Source organism: Aptenodytes forsteri, unplaced genomic scaffold (genome assembly GCF_000699145.1).
Source record: "Aptenodytes forsteri isolate BGI_AS27 unplaced genomic scaffold, ASM69914v1 Scaffold54, whole genome shotgun sequence".
NCBI lineage: Eukaryota > Metazoa > Chordata > Aves > Sphenisciformes > Spheniscidae > Aptenodytes > Aptenodytes forsteri.
In genome coordinates this window covers 2311026-2333114 of record NW_008796044.1, presented here as the reverse complement: position 1 = coordinate 2333114, position 22089 = coordinate 2311026, and the positions used below count along the sequence as shown (strand labels likewise).

Genomic DNA, 22089 nt, shown 5'->3' with positions numbered 1-22089 from the left:
AAGCCCTTCCTATTCACGCTCAGCACGTCCCCCTCAGTCCAGCTCACTGCCATGCCTGACCGTGCAGATGGATCCTGGGGTCTGCTCGGCAGGTCGTGGAGGAACCACCCCACAGCTCTGAAATCAAAGGAAAAATGCCCATTGGCTCAATTGGTCTGATGTTGAGCCAGACACTTAATTCAGGTAGATACTGGGCAGCTCCTCTCCAGTGCACTTTCACTGGGCACAGAATGGTTTTGGGGTTGTTTCCACTTGGAGACCTGCTGGCTCTGGGGCATCACTGCCACCTCCTTGTTTGGAAACGCACAGCCCCTGAAGCAGAGCCATCGCCTTCCCCACCGTCCAGCCGCTTCCAGTAAAGGCCCCAGGGAGGAATTTCTCTTTCCCTGAGATGGACGAGCTCTACACCTCAGGAGCCTGATCTGTGCTTGGAGTCCCTTGCCGTTGAGATGATGGATGCAGCAGGCGCAGAAGCCCTGTTTGCTGTGCATGCACCAAGCCCAGCCAGGCTGCAGAACCCATGGGGTGCATGGGGTGCCGGAAGGGGGGCCCAGGGGCACTGCCCACCGCCGGGCTCCGGCACCTTTCCTCAGAAAGGCAGTGCTGCCCTCGACAGACACCATGCACCAGGGCATTTATATTAGGCAAACTCCCTGACACATGGCATTAAAATGTTACAAAGTTGGGCAGCTCTGAAGGTAGAGCCTAGAAGCAAACTGAAAAGGCAGCTTCCTTACAACTGGTAAGTGCAGACTTTCCTGGCACCAGCAGATCACAGCTTCAGGGCACTGTGCTCAGCCACAGGGAAACCAGCGTGAGCCTGTATGAATCCAGACGTCGTAGGAGTGGGATAAATGGCAAAAAGTCAGGTTCTGAGTGCAGGAGGAGGAGAAGCTAATGCACTTCACGTCCAGGAGTATTCACATAGCCTTAGGAAAGGAGCGAAGCAATGCTAACGCCTCCGTCAAGCCATCTGGCTGTGCGGATGGCTGCTCAGGGCAAGCCACTGGGACCGTGAGTTTCCCACCTTGCAGCCCCTGGTGCCGGGTCTTCCCCCCGCTACCCTCCTCCTGGCAGCTGCTCCGGGAGCTGTGCTAACCACACGGCTCTTTAACGTACCCTGGGCTTTCCTTGGTGAGTTTTAATTGCCAGGCTCCAGATTCAGCTCTTTCACTGGTGTAAATCAAATAGGAGAGAGGGGGCGGGGGGGGGGGGGGGGAATGAAAGGAAGCTCGGAGCCCTGCATATTTCTGTGCCCACATGTTGCTCCTGCAGAGCACTTGGGCCAGCTGCCTCCCAGCCCGCTCCTCTCTGCACACCCCTTCAGAAGCCCTGATTTATCTGGAAATCACATTTAATATATACATTAGTAGATAATAAATATAGTAGTGTGCAGCAGTTTGGCATGCTGCAGAATTAATCTGAGATTGGTGATAACTACAGAAAATTAGATTTATGTTAAGTGTTGGGGTTTTTTTCCCCAAAGAGTTGCTGTCCTAAGTCCCAGCACGCTCCTACAGAAGTAAACCTGTTAGACTGTGCCACCCTCCCGCACCACCTGTGTCTCCGTGCAGGAGAAGACTTCCTCCCTTGCGCTCCGGCAGTAATTGAGGCTCGGGCAGGCGGTGTCCCCGGGCATTGGCTGCTCAGAGCAGGAGCTGCTGCCCCGTGGGCTGATGCTGATTCCCTGGCCACCAGCTCCCATCTCTGCCCATGCCTCAGACCCAGGTGAGCACGTGGAGCCGGTGCTGGGCTGCTCCCTGCTGCAGGGATGCCCTATTCACCAGACTGGGGTATTTCCCCCCAGACAGGGGAACACGGCCCAGGCCAGCCCCTGGGAACTGCCAACAGGCCACAGAACATGCACCACTGCCTCCTCCGCAAGGACCTCACTCAGCCTTAAGACACTCAGGCGGGACAGCCCGGAGAAGCTTTTACTGGTTTTCTTGGTGTTTATATGTATCTCACCTTTTCTCCTCTCTGCATGTAATCCCAAGCATCCATCCTCCCACCCCCACTGAAACAGGGTAGTGATGCTTTTCTGAACCATGGTGAGGCTACGCCATTTCCCCAGACCTGGAACTGGACTCCCACCTCCCAGCACCGAAGGGTGGCCCCTGACCAATAAATCCTTCTTCTCCAGAGGAGCAACCTCCCCTGCTCAAAGCACCTTTTGCTGTGATAGTTATTGCAAGTAGGCGGGAATGATAGGGGTGGCTCAAGCCTCATTCTCTAAGGAGAAAGCACAGTAAGTATTTTGGGAGACTCCTACTATTGAGGCACAGTCACTAACTGTGACTAAATAAGATTTGTACATATGCTGGACTGGTGCCAGGGGAGGGGGGGGAGGCAATCCCAGACAAAGCAAAATGATAATGTGTTATTGGTCAGAAAGATTCATGTGGTGAAAATCAATAGTAGCGAGTGGTTTGCAGCTATACCCCATCCATCTTGTCTGTTGCAGAGAGAACGCACTCCTCAGTGTATGTGCAGCACGATGTCTGACATTCAGGTCACAAGCTGTAATTTAAATTTCTCCAAGTTCTTCTTTGTTTAATGTCCTATCAGTTTGGAAGCAGTTGAAGGAAAATCCCTGCGATTTCTCCTTCCAGCTGCTTTAAACAACTCTCTAGCTTCTGTAATTAGTAGCCTAATCAGTTAAAGCATTGAACATATAGAGTCTTCCGCTACACTGGTCTGATGAGACACGCTGGGTCCACAGCGTCAGTGGTGACTGCAAGAGCAAATCATCTGCTACATTTTGAAGGACATTGAGGTTCAAAATGAGTTTTCTTTCTAAATAACTTTTGAAAACCAAAGGCTTTTCAGGAATGTTTTTATTAAATTATGGACCCTTTTGAAAAACCCTTACACCCTATGAGAGCATCTTCACGTGCTGACATAGCAGGTAGAGCCAGCATGGGACCAGCCCTGTTTTCTGGACATGGGGAGAAGAAAAGAATTGGATACATACATACACTTGAAAAAAAAGTGTGATTTATGAAGTAAAACATTGCTTTGCCCTTTTCCTTTTCGACAGTGGTGTCTGATGGGGAACTGCTCACCACGGCCAAGCTGGGAGTGGGCTCTCGGTCTTTCAAGGTCACTTGTAGGGCACCTCCTGTGGCACAAAAGTGTGTGAGCTGGGGTTGGTGTGCAGCTGCTGTTTGGAAATATAAATCTACTACTCATACGCACATACCGCCTTAGCGGAAGCTAAGTATGTAGCTCCCCACAGACTCCGGGGTACCTAGACTAGTAGGCACTCTGCTCTGTGTGAAGGTCCCCAGATCCGTCCTGACAGGAGGAGACAGAGGGCACAGGCACACTGCGATCCAGGGGGTCGTGGGCAGCGGCCCACTTCCCTGCGCACACGGTGCATGAGTCCTGCCTCCCCCCGCAGCACGCCCCCGTCCGCCCGACTTCTCCGTATGTAAGGAGGGAGCAGGGAGGGAGCAGCGTCCTGTCCAGGGAGCTGCTCTCCAGGTTGAAGACCAGCGTTCAGAGCACAAGATCTCCACTCAGGCTGGGCAGACCCTAGTCTCAAGATCAGCGATGCTACTGAACACGAGTAAGGCCTACCACTGTCTATCCCGGGTAACACCTGGATGTGTCATTTGTTCAGTTTGAGATTGTCAAAAACATGCTCGTTTCTGATGGCAAATGAATGCAGCAGAGTGATGCCATCGTTACTTCAATAGCCACACTTCATCGAAGAACTGCCTGGGTACAGGTGGTGGTGTGGCCTTGCCAGTCTGGGTCAGTACATCATTAATCACTTCCATGAGGGGGCTTTAAATGCTGTCATTCATTTATTTATTCAGCAAATGCATCACACTCTAATCCTCTTCTAGTCTTTTAACAATATACCCATTTTTTTTATAAAACTGTAACAAGTTTAGAAGATGACTTGCCTATCTCGTTACCAGCCTGCCCAAACCTGACCACGTACATATTCTACTACTGCTCAGCGCAATGTTCAATGAAAAAGCACACAAAATTAATACTCCCTGCGCTGCCGAGCTGCCTAAAGATTCAGCTCAAACGAGAGAGGAAGCACAGGGTCCAGCACGGTTTCCTGTGTGCCTATAAATAGCTGTTTGATATGGTTTAGGCAGAGGTCAGTACCAGACAGCTGCACGAGCTCTGGCCTCCATTTGCCTCGTGCAACGGACTGATGGCAAAACGTGTCCCCCTTAGAGCAAGAGCTTTTGAAACACATATAGTGTGCTCCTGCTAAATTGACTGCTGATGAGAGTTTGCTGTTTGCTGCAATGGAAGAAGGGCCACTGGATACTGCCAGGGGAGGGGTCCCGTCGGGGTAACCCCTGCGGGCTGGCAGCCTGCGAACCTCTTCATTCACCTGTTGGTCTCTCTGACTTTGCTGAATGACATACGAAATCTAAGAATGTTTCCAAAATGCTCTAAAAGAAAAGAACAGACATAAAGATGCTATTTATTTGCTTCAGCCCAACAGAGGGACTTCAGGGAACAGCCTCGCCCCCACTCTGGGTGGGTTGGGTGGGGGTCCCCAGCACCGGTGGCACGCCTGGTCCCCAGCCGAAAACCCAAGCACGCTGTGACATCTAGTGGCAAGTTACCCCAAGAGCCTAGAGAAAGCTGTGTTGGACAGGTCTTTCCCACAGTCCCTGGACAACCAGCCATAGACGTGTCTGCATTTATTACACACTCTTCAGACCCATCTTTATGCATAATTACATATTTATGTGTAATGTCGAGTATGACGGCTATTTCTGCTTAGGCCAAGATGTGCTGGTGAAAGGGACAGTATATCCACCTCGGCAGACAGCTCTCATCTTCCTTGCACTAGGCGGGAAAGGTCCTGTCCTCTTCCCGTTGCGGGTAGCCATCGAGTGAACCGCTCTGCCGGCATCACCTCCAGAGCCATGGCTGCAGCTGCACAGTGCCACAGGAGCTAGGTGGGATTGGATACAAGTTTGGTCATTCACTGTTTGACATGGCTTCCAATTCGTGTCCCCCAGCAGCAACCGGTGCTGGTGTTTGACCAGCTCAGGCGGCCCTGCCAACACTTCCCAGAAGCCGAAGGCACTAACAGCCTGCGTGCAGCCGGAGAGGTGGAGCAGCAGCCACGGCACCATGTAACCTTATTGCACATTCACCTCCACCTCCTTCCCGTCCTTTGGCAAGCGTTTATTTAATATTTCACCCTTTTTTTCAGACTCTGTTCGATTTCATGCACCATCATCAGTGACATATTCAATATTAGCTTGAATAATGATACAGAAATTAAATCAATAGGCTTTGCCTAACAAATAGAAAGGCCCCATCATGCAAGGCCAGGTAGCATGAGTCAGGGACGTCATCTGATTACTGTGCTGCTTCGTGGAAGAAAGGAGGAACAATTACCAAATACAATAAGTAAAACTGAGAAAAAAGGTCAAATTTCAAGAGGATCCTCATTCTTGTTTGAGAGTTGGGAAGGAGAGCAGGAAGCTGCCACGCAGCACATGAGCACCGGCCTCTTCCTAAAACCACCCTCTGTGCACCCACCACAAACCTCTATCCCCCGCAAACGCCCCACTCCTGCCCCATTTCTGGAAGACGATGGAAGCAGCAGCAAGGTCTGCAGTACCACAGCCCTGGAAAGCTGAAACCAGGGTGGCCAGGACCAATCCTACTTCAGATGCTCAAGGTCGCTGAACCAAGCTGAGACTCACAAGTAGTCCCCAGGCTCCAGCAGCCAGAAGATGTCAGGCACCACAGTAAAAACCTACCGAGCTGTCAGCAGGGCCTTTCCTTTGTCTTTTGCCTTTCATAAAGCTTTGTTTTAATGCATAAAACAGCTACTTATTTGGTATTATTTATTCACCAGAGAAGCCAGGTTCCCTTCCCACACAAGCGTGCCTTCCAACAGCTCCAGGTCCTGCCTTTTCCCAGGAGCATCGAGGGAAAGGGGAAGAGGCAGAGGAGGGACAGGTACAGCAGGCAGTGTGTGCGCGCTCAGCCCCTGTTGCACAGGTCTTGCCAGACCATGCGGGCCAGGTTTTTGGCAGGTGTCAGGTAATGCTAACCCTGGAAGTGTTTGTAAATGGTGGACTTCAGAAGCTGGAATGACAAATTTATACCAAAAAGAACAGCAATCCACATGAAAACACTTCCAGAACCACCTCCCCATCTCTTAATAGCTCTCTGACCACAGGACGAGCGCTGAGGACAGAGGGTACCCCTGCTCACCGCCAGGAGCACTGCCCCCAGCAGCCCCACAATCACTCGGGGGGCCTTTGCAGCACCCCAGAAGGTTTCCCCACCACTGCACACCCCGAACGGGTACTGCCGGGACCTGGGTCGCCCTACTGCCTGCCTCAGGCTTGTGCTTTGTGCCGGGCACTTCTACTGGCTTTACAAGCAGCTCTCAGCAGTGAATGCAACGCATAGGAGAGCAGGTAGATGGTGGCTGCCTGCCTGCTGTGGCGCAGCAGCCGTGGGGCAAGGTGGGTCCTTCCCTGCCGCTGGGCATGGCATGGCCAGCGGCTTGGCCCCTCCTGCCCTCCAGCCAGCATCCCTCTGGGTCACTTCCCACCACATTGTCGTATCAGCACTCAAGTGCATAATGTTCTTACGGTGAATATCTGGCAACATAACCCATTCTCCTCTTATGACTTTTAGCTTATGTCAATAATTTATTTATTTCCAAAAGACAAGTGATTTTCTACCTTAAAAAATACACCTTTTCCACTGCCTGGAAGACCTGTGTGTACCAACAGATGGATGCTCACCCCGGCCTCAAATGCAGCAAACTAATTGTGTTTCTTCTCAGCTCTTGTGCTCAGGACATCACCAGGGTGACACAAAGCAACGAGAAATAAATTGACTCAAAACTTGGCCGGAGAGCATCAGCAAACAGAAGGTTGAAAACTCAGCTTGATTTATTTTATAGAGAGGCAAAGGACAATAAATGCAGTGTTATTCCCAGTTGTGGTCCTGGCAAACAGTCCTCAAAGCCCACGCGAGAGTAGAGCTGCCGGCGAGGCTGGGCAGCCGCGGCCCCAGCGGCCGTCTGTCAGGGGAGCGCCGCTGGGAAGGACGACATGACACTAATTCATTTTCTGAAAACATTCACTGTAACACTTCCATCTCCTGCCCAGAGAATACAAAATGTTTTACATGGAGCAATAAAATAAAAGCCACCCTCTGACATGCAGACACTTAATACCCTCCTACAGATCTGTCAGAGTTACTGTAGGATTTTTTCAGCATTGCAAAGCGAGCCTTTGGCAAAGGCGGGAGCTGAAGCTGGCCCAGCTGATGGCTGGAGCAATGCCAGGATTGCCCCAGCACAGGGGCATCAGCTCCTGCAGGCGGGGGGGGGGTGCTGCCGCGGGGCTCCAGCCCTGCCAAGGGTACCCAGGCGCAGCAGGAGCGAGGTGGGAGAGCAACCGAGGGGTCAAGCCAGCTGAGACGCAAACATACTCAACCCATACCCAAAAACCTCCTCCCGCTCTGAGGAGGAGCCAGGAGCATGGCTGAGTGCTGAAGCCTAGAGCAGCACCCGCTGCCCCTCACCAGCCCCTGCTCGTGCTGGGTGCCGGGACAGCCACCCCGCTGCTGCAGGCTTAGGGCACCCACCCCAAAGGTCCCCCTCTTGGCTTTTTTCCTCCCACTAAACGGATCGCTTTCGCCATTGCTTTTCAGGACGAGGCATTGGTGCTCAGGGGGCCTTCTCCTCTGATGCTGACATTTTCCCAGGGGCCAACATTCTTTCCCCACCACAACACACTGCTGCTGCTTTCCTGGCTCCCATGCTGCCCGCCACCCTGCTTCATCCCCTGTGGGAGCCCCTTCCCCTGCCCTGGCTGTACACGCACGGGCAAGGACAAGACTTCAGCGGCAAGCACTAAAGGTCCCAGTGATGGAGCCCTGTGAGAAGTCTCCAGTGCCCTCTCCCGCTGCCCTGCCTACCCTGGGCTGACACTCGCAGTGAGACACAGAACTTTTTATCTAACAAACTAAAACCTCCGTTTCTTGGCCAGCAAGTGGGATTTCATGACTAACGATCCGTGGGACATACAACAAAATAAACCACACGCACGTGCATATATTCCTGCACACGTGCATATCTCCCCCCCTCCCCCCCCCAAAAAAAAAAGGACTCTCGAGTCCTCGTAGGGAATCTCAGGCGGTGCAGGACCGCGGGGAGCTGAAGCCGTGCCCCTAAAGCCGCTGCAAACCGTGCCGTGCGCTCCCCGCGCAGCGGCTCCGGCGGCAGCAGCGCGGGTAGCTGCTACCCTCTAGAGGAGAAACCTCTGCCGAGCACGAAACCCTCACGCTGTGCTGCGTCCCTTCAGAGATCAGGCTTTGCTGTAGCATTAAATGCCCTGCGTGTCACGGGGCTGCTCAAGCATTAGATTTCAAAATTTCTAATAATTGCATTTTTTTTCTAAATCCCAAACAAAATCTATCGCTGGGAAACTTTCTGTTTTCCGTCTAAACGAGCACAGGCAGAAGCAGCACATCCCAGGAGGGAACAGCCAGACCCACACCTTTGCCGTTCCATCCCCCAAAACAGCTCACGCCCTGTTTCCTGGGATTAACATTAAAGAAATAGAATAACCAAGGAAAGAAAATAAACCTCCTCCTACCTTCCATGGGGAGAGCGAACTGCAACGTATCACTGTCCTGTGCAGAAGTCATTCCTGTGTCCCTGCAAGCGAGCAAGTCCTGCCCAGGGCAACTGAACTCCAGCCCTGTCTGCTCAGCTTTAAGCAGGACCGCCGAGATCCCACCCAGGATGGGGTGGAGAATCGTCCCTGGGAAAGAGCAGCTCGGTCACAGCCTCTCCCAGCCACTCTTCCCATCTCGCCGGGGCTCTGACATGCTGTTTCCTTTCTCTTTCTCTCGGTATACGGCAGCAGCCCCTTCGGCTGCCGTCTTGCATCAGCATCTACAACCGAGCTTGCAATGGGGATTGAGTTTGACAGTGCCAAAGGTGTGGGTGGCACAGGTCCCTGCAAGAAATACTGTCAATAGATAAATACAAGAAACATAGAGTTTAAATCAGCTGCGGGACAGAGGGGAATGAAACGCGCAGAGGTACTCAAAGCATTGGAGTTACAACAGTGAGAAATCCTCAATAAACTGGAGCGTGGCCCAGCTGAATGAGCTCAGTGCAAAGCACATTACTGAGCACTATAATGCGGACACCACCCCTGACACTCTGCTCTAGTTTTGCCAGAGGCAACGGGAAAAGCATGCTAAATCTAGTGCTTTTACACGGAAACTCTCTTACACAGCAAAGGTTATTTTCTTTAAAACAATCATCTCTCTATCCCATTCATTCTGGCTGGAGAACAGGCAGCTGATCACGGTTTGAATTTATTTTGCAATGAACAGTCTGTACGGTGAGTGTGGCTGGGCGTTGCTGCACGCTGGGGTGAGGCTGGCTGCAGGAACGCAAACGCAAGCGGGTGAGAGGGCAGCACCGACCTCCCTGCCAACCCACCCGAGTGCTGGGTGGTTTGGGGTCCCCTTGCGTTTTCAGGCGGGTAGACACTAGAGGATGCTAGTAGCATATTTGGGCTTTAATGTGTTTATGGCCCGCCATGTGCATTTATTCAGTTTTGGACCTATTCCCTCTTCGCTTGAGATAGAACTGCCCAGCACCAGGCAGTTCCCAGAGGCCCAGGGAGAGCAGCTGATCCCTGGCTCCCACTGCCACAGCTCATGTAGGGGAAATACTGAATTTACAAGTACTGTGGAGAGACAGACAAACCAGGTAGCGTACAGCAGCAGAGATCACTGCTGTTATTGCTGGGAGACCAGAGATGATCCCTGGTCTCCGTTTTCAGCTGCTCACAGCACACAACAGATGCCTGATGGGGCACCAGAGCTCATTACTGATTAACTCTGTGCCGCAGAGTCTCGCACCAGGTAACGAGGTTAAGCACTAATGAAAGAAAATCCAAAAACGTTCCAGGTCCTCGTGGCTGCCAGGCATATATAGCAAACCAAAATAACTCCTGGTGAGTTTCTAGTTGGAACATGCTTCTGCATCACTTGTGGAGGGAGACATCCAGACACAGGTCCTGGTTATCCTGACCGGGCTGTGGTTAGGACAGCCATGGACTTCAGCAAGGCACACTGGTGTGATGAGAACAGAAATTAGCTTTTAATTGCTTCTGAAATAGGATGTCTGAAAGAACAGTCTTTTCTGACTCCAGAAATCAGAGGAAATGGAGACACATGCCTCACACAGGGCACCCTTCAGAAAAGGGGCCCCGAAGACAGTGTTACCCCTGGTTGACTGGGGGTGGCACCGCCTGGAGAAGGCAGCATTTTGCAGGACACTGCTACCCGCACTGCTGAACCCAATGCATGCAGTGATACAGAAAAGAGAATAATTACTCTGCAGAAGAGGAGCAGAACCAAAGCCAAGCTTTGTGAGCAGTCCCACCACCCCAGGCTGCTCCCTGCTGCTGCACCGGGCTTCTCACGCAGCTCTGGGGCTTTCCAAGTCGCATCTCCTGCACTCTTGCACAATTAGCACTAACCTGAGGAGACCTGGCACCACTGACTCGCCAGGGCTGGGGCAGCTGGACACCAGCGCTGTGTCTGACGCCTTGAGTCTTCTAGCCAGCCCCCATTTCTGCAGAGCCGGAGGGGACCGTCCCGTGGCTCTGCGCCTACGTGTGATGCCTGTGCCTGGTCCCCAGAGGCAGCCTGACCCCGGCTTCCTTCCCAGCCTCTCTGAACTCCCAGGCCCTTGGAGAAACAGCACCGCGATATTTTTAGCCTGTTTACAAAGACAGAGCAGTACATTTCTGTGCAGCTTGCAGTGAACGAGTTGTGTAGTCGGTGGGTCAGCTGGCAGCCATCTGGGCAGCAACGGAGTGGTGGTTTGCCTGGGTAGATGCGGGCATCAGAGAAGGAAAGAGAACCAGAAAGAGCACCAGTAGAACATCACCATTTTGCCTTTCCTTTAATAAACTTCTCTTCGTCTGAGGCTCCTCCGAGTGCCAGGAGTTTCAGTCTCCCCCCGCCAGCGACCTGGCTCTGCAGGAGCAGCGGCACCGCGGGAGCACCGCAGGCTCCTGCTTGCTCCCCTGTCATTGCTGGAGACCAGGAGGCCAGAAGGAACTGAAGAAATCCAGTAGCTGGATCGCCTACGTGGTGTCCAGTGACAGCATTATCCACTTTACCAATTTCTTTTTTGAATTGCGATGCTTGGGCTAAGCACAGCAGCCCAGGAGCAATGGCAACGGTTGTTGTCAGAAAAGTAACCAACCTTCTTCAGCTCCTCCTTAAAGTCTCCTGGAGTCAGTGCACACACGTCATGTTAGCATTTTGGCCATCCTGTCATACACGGAGCAGCATGTCATCTTCCCCTTTCTTTGCAGACCTTTTCAGGGTCACTCATGCCCATATCCTCACATCTTAAATACTTTTTAATTGGAGTGGTATTGTCATGTATGTTGTTTGCATACAGGTGTGCTTCTGTAGGCTTGGAGTCCCCATGCCTCTGCGTCTGGCCAGTACTGGGGAGAGGACACCAGGTAGGTGCCACGCAGTGTGGTTCGCTATGAACACACTAAAGCTCATGTTGTAACACCAGTGAATGCCATTTGTCCTTCTCCCAGCACTTACAAGTGGTGAGGTTTTGTTCCAGTTAGCAGGTTTTGGTGTGGACAACGTTGTAGTTCCTTCACCAAATGCCTCTTCAGTCCTGTAACACTCGCCCGTGTTGCAAGGGATGGGGGCTGCGCGTGGCAGAGCACTGGCTGATGTTTGTCACGCTTCCCTGCTGTGACCTGGTTGAGTGGGGGGACAGCCTTGTCCCGTTCCTGGGTATGGCTGGCTGCCTCCTGCAGCACTCTGAGCATCTCCAGCCCAGGCCAGGTCTCTCCTCCCTGCCACTCCCACCAGACATGTTCAGGGCTCCATGTTAGGGCTCTGCAACGTGCCCTGCTGCTTACAGAGTTGCTGGCACAGCGAAAAACACTGCTCCTACCCCCTCCGTTTTGTACAGGCAAGGCAGGAGAAGAGAGCACCAGGTCACAATGTAAATATAAAGCCTGCGGTGACCTCCCTTGAACACAAAGCAACCTCTGGCAATGCCCATGGGGGAGCGCGCCCACCCAGGGTCTGTCAAACCCCGGGAGAGGATCTTGTGCATTCAGCACTGCAGGCATGCTGTGCAGAGGCAGCGCGGGCAGGGGGATAAGTGTCTCTGCCTGGCCCGGCTGGACTGCCTTAGCTTGGGGACGGGGCTGGGGCAGGTATCGCTGGGGGAAAGGGAGGCAGCATGGCACAAAGCAGAGGGAGCCCTCCCCTCCAGCCAGCGCTGCCTCCCAGCCACCGCCCCGCGCCACGGCAGCGGGCAGGGATGCAGCACGGGCTATGGCACGCTTCATTTTTTTAGGATTACGTACAGCTTTGCCGGTCTTTGGGCAGAAGGGGAGGGACTGCTGTCTCCCTGGGTGCTTGTGACAACACTGCAAAATATTTGTCAAGGCAACTGGCGTTATGGAAAAAGCCCCCAGCAGACCAGGGGAGAAGAGCCAAGGGGTGCACCTGGCCCCCCACTCTTTCCCAGCGCGGCAGACAGGTGTCTCGGTCCCTCTGCTCCTGCGAGCCCAGGGGAGCCGCCTGAGAGACCTCCGGCACGGAGCACAACCTGCCATCCAGGAGCCAGCCCCAAACACGCTGCTAAATCTTTACTTCCCAGCCCTTTGTACTACGCAGCGGTTGGACTGGCACAAAATGATTTGTTTCGAAAGGCTCTGGCTTGTTTCCCCCTCGAAAGCTCTCGGTGTAGTTTATATTATGTCCCAAAATAGAAACAAATGGTTGAAAGTGCGGCTCGCTGCAGGAGTTTCTTCCCTTTCCAAATGCAGCCCAGACCTCAAGGTGCAATGGAGGGATGCCAGGACCAAGCACAGCTCTGAACGAGGTGTCACTCAGCGCACCGAGTGACTGCAGCGTTTGGCATCCTGCTGGGCTCTCACTCTTGTGGAAGGATCCCCACGGCCATGCTCGCTGTATTGCCCCATGCCCCCCGAGCCTGTGGGTGCTGGGGCATGCAGCCGCTGGGAAGGGCTTGCACAGCTCCCCTTCTGGGGACCCAGCTAAGAGCAGGTCTGATACCATTCTTGGGGCTTTATTTTCTTCTCCTCTGCATTGACTCAGAAATACAAGCGTACTGAAGAGTTCCCTAATTCCTTCATTGGAAAGCCTTATCACAACATTGTTTTTAGAAGAGAACAGGCACAATAATATTAGGCAGAAGAAAATGCATCTTTTGCTCTACTGAATACAATTGCTTTCTTGGTGTTAGCTTTGGTTTTAACACCATTAAGTAGAAGAACTAATAATATCTCAGGCATGATTGAACTCAGTCACAATAACTTATAATGCCTCTGTTGTTGTACAGAAAACAATACAATTAGAGTATGAAGAATTACTTTGTCAAAGCAAGGCGTTTGTCATGCCTAATTTTCCCCCATCTTTCTCTAATGTAAGTCTATCAAGCACACTATATTAAAAATAATTTTTCTCCTCTGACAAATAACAGGTCATGTTTGATATCTACGGAAACTTGAAAAAATGAAGCTCTAACCCGTATCACCAACAACGGCACGCGTACCAGCACAGCCCTTGGGACAGAGGCCTGTGCTTCTGGGGCACATGCTACTGCAGCAGGGAACAGCTTTGGCCAAATGCAGTGCCAGAACGGCTGCTGTGAAAGGCTCAAACAGAATCAAAATACCTTAAAGAGCAGAGGTTCGAACTGCCAAAAGCCCATTAGCTTGTATTTGGAGTAAGAGATGATCTCTATGGATTTTTAAGATAGCTGTAGCTTGAGTTTGTAAGAATTACCTAAATTGTGTCACCCTGGGAAGGGATAGGCTGAGTTCAGAGGTATGTGCTTTTTCATAGGAAACTATTGAAAGAGTTTCTATTTTTTGAAGTTTTATTTTCTAAAGCAAACATATTTTGATATACCATTTCTCTCAATAGGTGCGTGTGTGCATGTATGTGTGTATATTTTCCAATTAATATCAGGATTACTATTTTACAACTTCTCTCTGCGAAACCCAGAATTGCAATAAACTGTAGTCCTGGAGGCTGATCTTTGAGATATGCTCCGGGACCAGAAGTGGGAGATCATGCCTTTACACCACCTGAGGACAGAGGGATAACGCAAACCTTCCCGAGAAACACCAAATGCCTGAACTCTGAGCTCCTCAAAAGGCTTCCTGATCATGCTGAGCCTTATTCATACCATCTGGAAGAGTTGTAATTTAAGTTCTGGCTATTGTTTTACAGAAGAAAGAGACCATCCACCTGGCAGAATTTGTGTTACTTCTGCTCCTCAGTAACATTCATGTTCGATACTCCTACTGACCAACACATCTTGTACGTACACGTGATAAACCCTCACCGCTTCCAATGGACTGTAATGCTAGTCTGGCGTGATGGGCTCCACAACTGCAAGCAGCGACTATGGGTTTGGTGCTACCAAACTCAGCTCAGACTCCTTTGTGCTCCAGTGCCGGAGTCATGACCAGCCCGCACAAATTAAAATTAGGATTTTCAAAGCGGTTTGAGGACCTTGGAGACCCCCAAATCATAGCTCTTACACACAAATACAATGCCCAACATCCTATTCCTCCACTGAAAGTCCCAAACTAATCCAACAGCCTCTTTGCTCCATCCTTGAGGAGCGTATCGTGCCTCACTCGCAGCATCAATAAACTTCCAAACTGAAACATAACTTCAGCCCAAAGAATAACTTGTTTCTTGCTTTGAAAGAGGAACGGGGATGTTTGCGATAACAGTTAAGCCCCTTGGCACCTCTGAAAGGAAGAATAACTTGCTTTGAAAGAGGAACGGGGATGTTTGCAATAACTGTTAAGCCCCTTAGCACCTCTGAAAGGTCTTCTTATAAAGAGTGAAGTGCCTGTAGGCTCAGGGGAAAAAAATATCTCAGTTTGGTGGTCGCAGCTCCGACTTACTTTGAACACAGTCTCGGGGCTGGAGAGAGGAACGCCCCGCTGGCAAGAGAACGGCGGATTGCTTTGAAAGAGGAACGGGGATGTTTGCAATAACTGTTAAGCCCCTTAGCACCTCTGAAAGGTCTTCTTATAAAGAGTGAAGTGCCTGTAGGCTCAGGGGAAAAAAATATCTCAGTTTGGTGGTCGCAGCTCCGACTTACTTTGAACACAGTCTCGGGGCTGGAGAGAGGAACGCCCCGCTGGCAAGAGAACGGCGGATTGCTGGGTGGAAATACTGCTACAAAATCTCTTGTCTCTGCAAAGATGAGTGCAAGCCACAGGTGGAACAGGCTATGCACAACCCACCAGGCTTCTTAAAAAAAAAAAAAACCTAGAAAGCCTTTTTCAGTAACTAGAACATTTATGACTCTTGCCCTGCCTGAGACGCTGCCAGTTGGGGACGGGGACCACGTGCCAGAGAAGAGGAACACCACTGGCACTTTGCTTAGCAAGCCCAGCGTTGGCCTCCGTGCTACACGGTGCAGGGTCCCAGCACAGCCCCAGACCCCGCCACCCCCGGGCTGTCATCGGGCCCTGCGTGTGGGCTGGCTGCCTGAGGCTCTGCTCCGTGCACATCTGCACTTGCTAACGCACAGCCTGAGAGCTTGGAGTATAAGACTTGTGGACAGGTAGCTGGACAGCTAGGTGGACAGCTAGAGGTACTATTTTTGACATCCTAGAAAGGCTTCCAAAAAAACCGTGCAGATTCAAGTTCACATCTTTCTGTAAACACCAAAAATCAAAAGGAGCCCAGAACTGACCTTTAGCTGTGTCAGCTCAGGCTGATTCCCGGAGCAGCAGCCACCCCAAAATCCCACATTGCACCGACCACACCAGTCCCAGATTTCCTGACAACATCAGGTAGAAGAAAAAGAAGAAAAGAAACCTTTAGAAAATGGTTCTTAAGAGCTTTCTAGTTATGCTTTGGCTTGTAGATACCAATTACACTTCAAGAAACACCAAAGAGATACTAGAGATGCTGATGTTAAGAAGTGAAATGGTAAAGTTGGAGGGTCAGCACCCTGAAGGAGGGGTCAGGCTCTCGGATCCCAAGAGCCCTCTTGGACCAATCTAGTGTGGTTATTTTAATTTTTTAACTTTTTAAAGACAAGCCAATGTTAAGGTTAATAAAAACAATCTGGTGGTGGTGTTTTTATTTATTTGTTTTTAAAGACAAGACAACATGAAGGTAAAAATCTGGACTTAGCCAGGGAAGCAAACTGTTTCTAAGGGTTTCTGCCATGCATTTGCATCTGTCAAGGACAAGGAGTTCTTGGTTCCACCCAAAAAAACCATTATTTATATTTTTTTGCCCAACAGTTGCAAGTGGCTGTTTCCATATGCTTTCACTACGCAGTATACCAGAAACCTTCCTGCAAAGCACAGGCACCAGACAAGCCTCGTGGGGGGTGTAACCACGCGTGTTCCAGGTAATACTTGGCACCAAACCCACCCGCCTGCCCCTCCTGGGACTTGCCCACTTCCCAGCAGCGCTGATCAAGCAGGGCTGCAGCACAGCCACCCCGAGTAGTGTGGCTCCGCTGAGCGCGCAGCAGACCAGTCTGCCTCTGCAGGGCACCTGACCAGCCCCGGCAGACATTAAATGGTGCAAAATCCAGGGACCCTGGCGTGACAAAGGTTAGCTCTTGATCTAAACTCTTCACGGTATGATCAGAGGAGCCTCAGATTTAGTGCAAATACACAGAACAGGGGGAAACTCAGATCTAAAGTTGAAAGCTGACCTTCCCCACGTGCTAGGGGTTGGCTTGACCCAGGCTTTGGTTTAGCTTCATGGCTGTGACAGAGCCACTAATATTCGTTGTGGAGTACCAGCAGAATGAGCCTGGTCAGATCTTTGCTCTGCCTTCACACCGGCCCTCAGGATCGCCCGCTCCTTTACAACCCCTCTCCTGCAGGTGTCCGTCCTTAACCCCGGTATTGCTCTGACGGGCACAGATTGCCAGGCTGAAAGGATCGAATTGGAGGTTTCATGTTTCACTTGTTTTAGTCAAGCTATTCCCCACTACCTACTCTCTTATTTTTGCCCACGTTGTTCATTAGAGTCCTTGTGAACATCAGCAACACCCAAGAGCATAACGGCAACAAATGGCAGAAGGACGAAAATATGAACTGGCATAGGCGTTACCTATTCAGCCTTACATCAAATTAGCTCCTACTGCAGTCAGTGCAGGCAAAAGCTGAGTAATGCATTTTTTTGTTACCCCCTGTCCACTTAAAGCTTTGGAGTTCAACTTAAAAATAACCTCAGCACTGCCTTCCAGTGCTGGGCTGCCCGCAATAGTTGTTAAGAGGACACAACAGTACTATGTGCACTCGGAGATGCTCTGGAAAGGTTTACCTCCATCGTATCTGGATTTATCCAGAACTTCTGTATTGACTTCACTCTGAAAATCTGCCAGATCTGAAATCAAAGCTCTGGAAGAAACTCTTTGTATTCACCTACCAAGTATTCCTCACTGCTCCCAAGAGCCTATGTTTTTTTACCACAGTATACCAGGCTTAAAGTCCCCAAAGCTCCTTCCAGCAACATCGCTGTTCTGGAAGGAGGTTTTATTTAAAAGTGTTTCATAAGCACTGATTTCATCCTGCCATGCAACACTCACACTTCCCCCCCACAAGCAACAGGCCAGCAGCGTTGCAGTCTGTGCAATAACTAGTTTCTCAGAACATGAGCCCTTTATCCATCATTACCCAAAGGCTGGTATCTAAGTGAATATTACTTTGTTTAGTCCTTCAGGCTTATTTCTGGGCTTGTGCTCACAACTGCTTGCGATCATACAGCTTTAAGCATTACTTGTGCATCTTGAGAAGAGACTGTTGGGCACTGCGCAGCCGACTGACACCTTCATATTTTAAAACGTCTACAAAACTCCAGCCAAAGAACAAGTATGAATATTGAAAGCTAGAAATCAAATTCTAGATAAATCTGAGAATTTGCAGCTCTACATACAAACTCGCAGTTCAAAAAACCCACTTGGTCCCACAAGTGAAAAAAGCAGCACAGGTGAAGGCAAGTACTCTGGTGCGACACACCAGCGTGACACACAACGCAGCAGCATTAAAAGGAGCACACTTGCCAAAAAAGTAGAGGTATTCTCATTCCTTGATCAAGGCCATAGCCCTGATGTTTGAGTCACACCAGCGTGGGATTAAGTATGCCTTTGGACTGACCTGCGAGGCGTTTTTCCCTTGCACTCTTCCAGAAGCCATCCCATGCCTTGCTGGTGGAGCCCCTGGGGTCGTCGCTGAGGCTTCGCCTCAGGCGGGGCTTCCCCGACGCCTCCATCCTCGCCCGTACGGATCCAGCGGCTTGGAAAGAAATTGCAGCGTGTTAGGAGCACAGCAAGTCCATTCGCCCAGCTTTTGCCTCTTGAGCTGGACTGGAAAAGTTTCTGCACAGGAGAGGTCTGCAGATAGTTCATGAACATCCCTCTGGCAAGAGGGGGGAGCAGAGCCCGGGGCAGTGGCCCCCGCGGGGGGTCACACCGCGTATAAACACAGCCTCTCCCTACCGCGCAGGGTAATAAATAAAGAGCGAGGCTACATGTGTTTCTGAGCACTGTACACCTTTGCATTCCCAACTCCCCCCAGCCGCTCCCTACCGCGCAGGGTAATAAATAAAGAGCGAGGCTACATGTGTTTCTGGGAGCACTGTACCTTTGCATTCCCAACTGCGTTGCATTAACCGTCTGTGTAACAGCTTCCTCCTCCTTTTGGAGCTCGCTAATTTACAGTGTCTGTGCGGTAGGTCGCATGCCTGCCATCTCCTTCACTAGTATGCAGTTGTTTGGGATGTTTTTTGTTGGGTTTAGGGTTTATTTTAATATTTATTTTGAACAAAGCAGCCTGGTCTAGAAGCGGAATGGGATGTTTCTCCTGTTTTCAATCCTGTTTCAGGATTAACCCGAGTGAAGGTTTTGTGCAGAGACCATTCAAACAGAAGAGATCTCCAGGACTCAGATTAATCAGTTACCTGAGGAACATCCTCAGAGAAGCCCGGCTCCAAAGGCACTTCTCTCCTGTGCTATCCACTCTATAAGCAGCGACAGGGACGTATGAAAATCCTCTGCCACATACCCGTTCAGTTACATGCCTGGAAATAGCGCCCACGTAAGTATGTTCTTATAAGAGCATGCTGGAAGAAGTAGAGGCACACCCAATCATTAAATTTAGGTTTCCAGCCCATTTGGGACGTGGCAATGAAATAGTTTTACAATGGAAACCACTGCGTATGTACAAAAAGCAAATACCTGACACATAGCTCAGCACTAATGAAGCTCCTTGGCAAAATCAGTCCTGGAAAAGAAAAGCCATTAATGGGGCGATAACTTGAATGGAAGGTGACTACGAATGACTGCTGGACAGGCTTCGCACATCCACCAGTTCTGTTTCTGACAGCAGGTTTGGGTCTAATATCTCACAGGAATGAGTTTCGATGGTATTTGTTGAAGCGAGTTCAGCGCACAGCAACGCTTACCAAGCTGCTCCGGCACACACATCACCGACGCGCACTCACCTATACCTCAGCTGATAAATCACCAAACCCCCACAGCTGGATGCTCCTCACCGAGCACACAACTGCATCCAGGGGAGCTCTGAGAGCACCACGGGAGTCTTTAAAGCTGATTCCTTTTGTTGTGGACTGATGCTGCGAATCTGCGTCCTGATTAAGACAACTTAATTAATGTCCCTCAGCGGAAGGAAATCCAAGGACTGGAGGCGCAGCTGATGACAGGCACAATGAGTGCTCTGAGGCTGTGAACTGCAGCATTAAGCACCCCCTCCTCAGAGCCGCTGCGTGATTCAGACCTGCAGAGCCGACCAGGTAGTTCTCAGCCACATGTAATGCATTTGATACGGCAAACTTATATGCATAGCTGATTTTTTGGCCTGTATTTCTAAGACAGTTGAAGTTAGTATCATGATGAAGAGAAAGCTTCAGAAGTATATGCTTCCTTTTCAAAAAGTTTTTTGGTTTTGGACAAATGCAGTCCCCAGATATAATCGCAGGTGTATCTGGGCCACGCAAGCAGCCGTTCCCCACTCCTCCCTGCCAGGGAAATGCTCAGAGGAGCGAGCTCATGCTGCGCAGGATGGTTTGCAGACACCTCCCTGGCCACATTCAGGATCCATTGCAGGGAATTACCTTCCCACGAAGACGAGACTTAACATGATGAAGGCATTTAGGATAAAAACTGATGTAAGCAGCCACCTGAAGAGTGATGGCAGACACACATATCGCAACTTGTGCAAGAGGCTGGTTTCCATCCTGGTGCCCAGTGAGCTGCGCGCAACTTGTGCAAGAGGCTGGTTTCCATCCCGGTGAGCTGCGTGGGGGGACACAGAGACACCCTGAGTCCTCTGGGGGCAAAGCGGAACTCCTTGCCACCGGACCCACAGCAGCTGGGGGCATCACACAGCCCTTAGACACGGCTGCTGCTCAGAGGAAGGAAAAAGCATCACAAGCAGCTGGGGCAGAGACAGCAAAGTAACAAAATTGTGTTCATTTTGGTTTGCCTGATATATTTAATGTCACCTCCCACTGCAGTTATGCTGGCAACGCTTCTAACCAAACCCAGAGCTTTTGAATATTAAAAAGCTGTTAAATGCATTTTGTTCCACCTGCAGAGCTCTGCTTCAAGCCTGATCCTGGGGAAGCATAGTTTTCCTTCGGCTGATGAGAAAAGCTCATGTGAGTTTTAAAAGGGCAGGAAGAAGCCGGCAGAGGAATACTGGTCATCGCTGACGTGCCTCCTGCCCGCAGCAGCTTTTCTCCCAGACCCATAACGTGCCGTGAACTGCTGGCAGCAGCTCTGTGCGGCCCCTCTGCTGCAGGCAGTGCCACGGGCAGCAGTGGGCAGGTGCTGGCCATGGCTGCTGTCTGCACCGAAGGCTGCGCGCTGCTCGGATGTCTCCCGTGGACAGCCGACATCTCCCTGTGTGGAGACAGCAAGCGGTCCTCCCGAGAGCGCAGAATGACCTTCGGTTTTGGTGCCTCTGAGCAATCCCAGACCCAGCAGCGCTGGCGTGCTCCCGGCGTACTGCACAAACTCGTTTGGCTTCATTTCATTTTTAACTTGATGCCTAATGAGTCTGTGGCAGTCACCTACGTTTTCATGGAGATATCGCAGCTGTAAAGGAGAAAATCTGTTTCATAAAGCCAAAAAAATCAAGAATGAACAGTCAGGCTATTCACATAAAGGAACTAAAGTACCTCCTGTTGTCTCCCAGACATGACCCTTAAATATGAGGCAGGCTAAAAATAAAGCTGTGGCTAGGAAAAAGCAGCAAAGTCGCTCCACATTCCTAGAAGCTTCTCACATTCACATGTCCACCTTGGGACTCTTGCAGCAGCCGAAACATTTCCTGAAACATCAGGCCATTTCGAGATGAAGCAAACATCCTCACTCAGCAGATGCGTTTAGGTAACGTTAGCATTTTTAAATTATCCAGAATAGTAAAACAACATATTTGAACAAAAAAAAAAAGCCAACAACTAGTCATCAGAGTCATTGCAAAAATAACCTGAACCTGTCCATAGTATTAAAGGCCAAGATACAACTGGTTTTATGTACCATTTAGCATCTCCCTTGTGGAGAACTCAAGCATTTGTACATCTGGATTTCATCTGCACCCAAATGAGACTGTGAGTGTGATGTTTTAGCTTGAGCTGGCTGCAGCTGGTAACAATGTGTTTGGATACTGCCACTCTCTCTCAGAAATATTTAAAGGGGTGTGTGAGCATGTGCATACTGTTAAAAAAGATAATTAATGACTTAACAGCTAAGGTTAAACTGGAGTCATTCTCTTCCCCAAAGAGACAGCTTTATTAGCCAGCACAGAGGAGTATTTATTCACAATTAAATAAAAAATACACAGTTTGAAGATAAGTGGCTTATCATTTCGCCAAAGGCCTCTTACAGCACTCAAGGCACGCTGTCAGAGCGAGCCAAGAAATGTCCTGTGTCTGTCTGCAGCAGGCGGGCACTGAGCAGCAGGGCTGGGCATCGGCATCAAAACATGCTGATAGTCGAGT

At 50.6% G+C, this 22089-nt stretch overlaps 1 protein-coding gene across 1 annotated transcript in view; it reads right to left on the bottom strand.

Annotated features, from left to right (window-relative positions):
* LOC103904482 (rho GTPase-activating protein 7-like) overlaps positions 1-18339 on the bottom strand; it is a 63199-nt gene extending 44860 nt beyond the window's left edge. The window contains exon 1 of the mRNA XM_019473835.1: positions 18225-18339. Coding sequence (XP_019329380.1) covers positions 18225-18339 — 115 coding nt within the window. The remainder of the gene's footprint in view (positions 1-18224) is intronic.
* Between the last annotated feature and the right edge of the window lie 3750 nt (positions 18340-22089).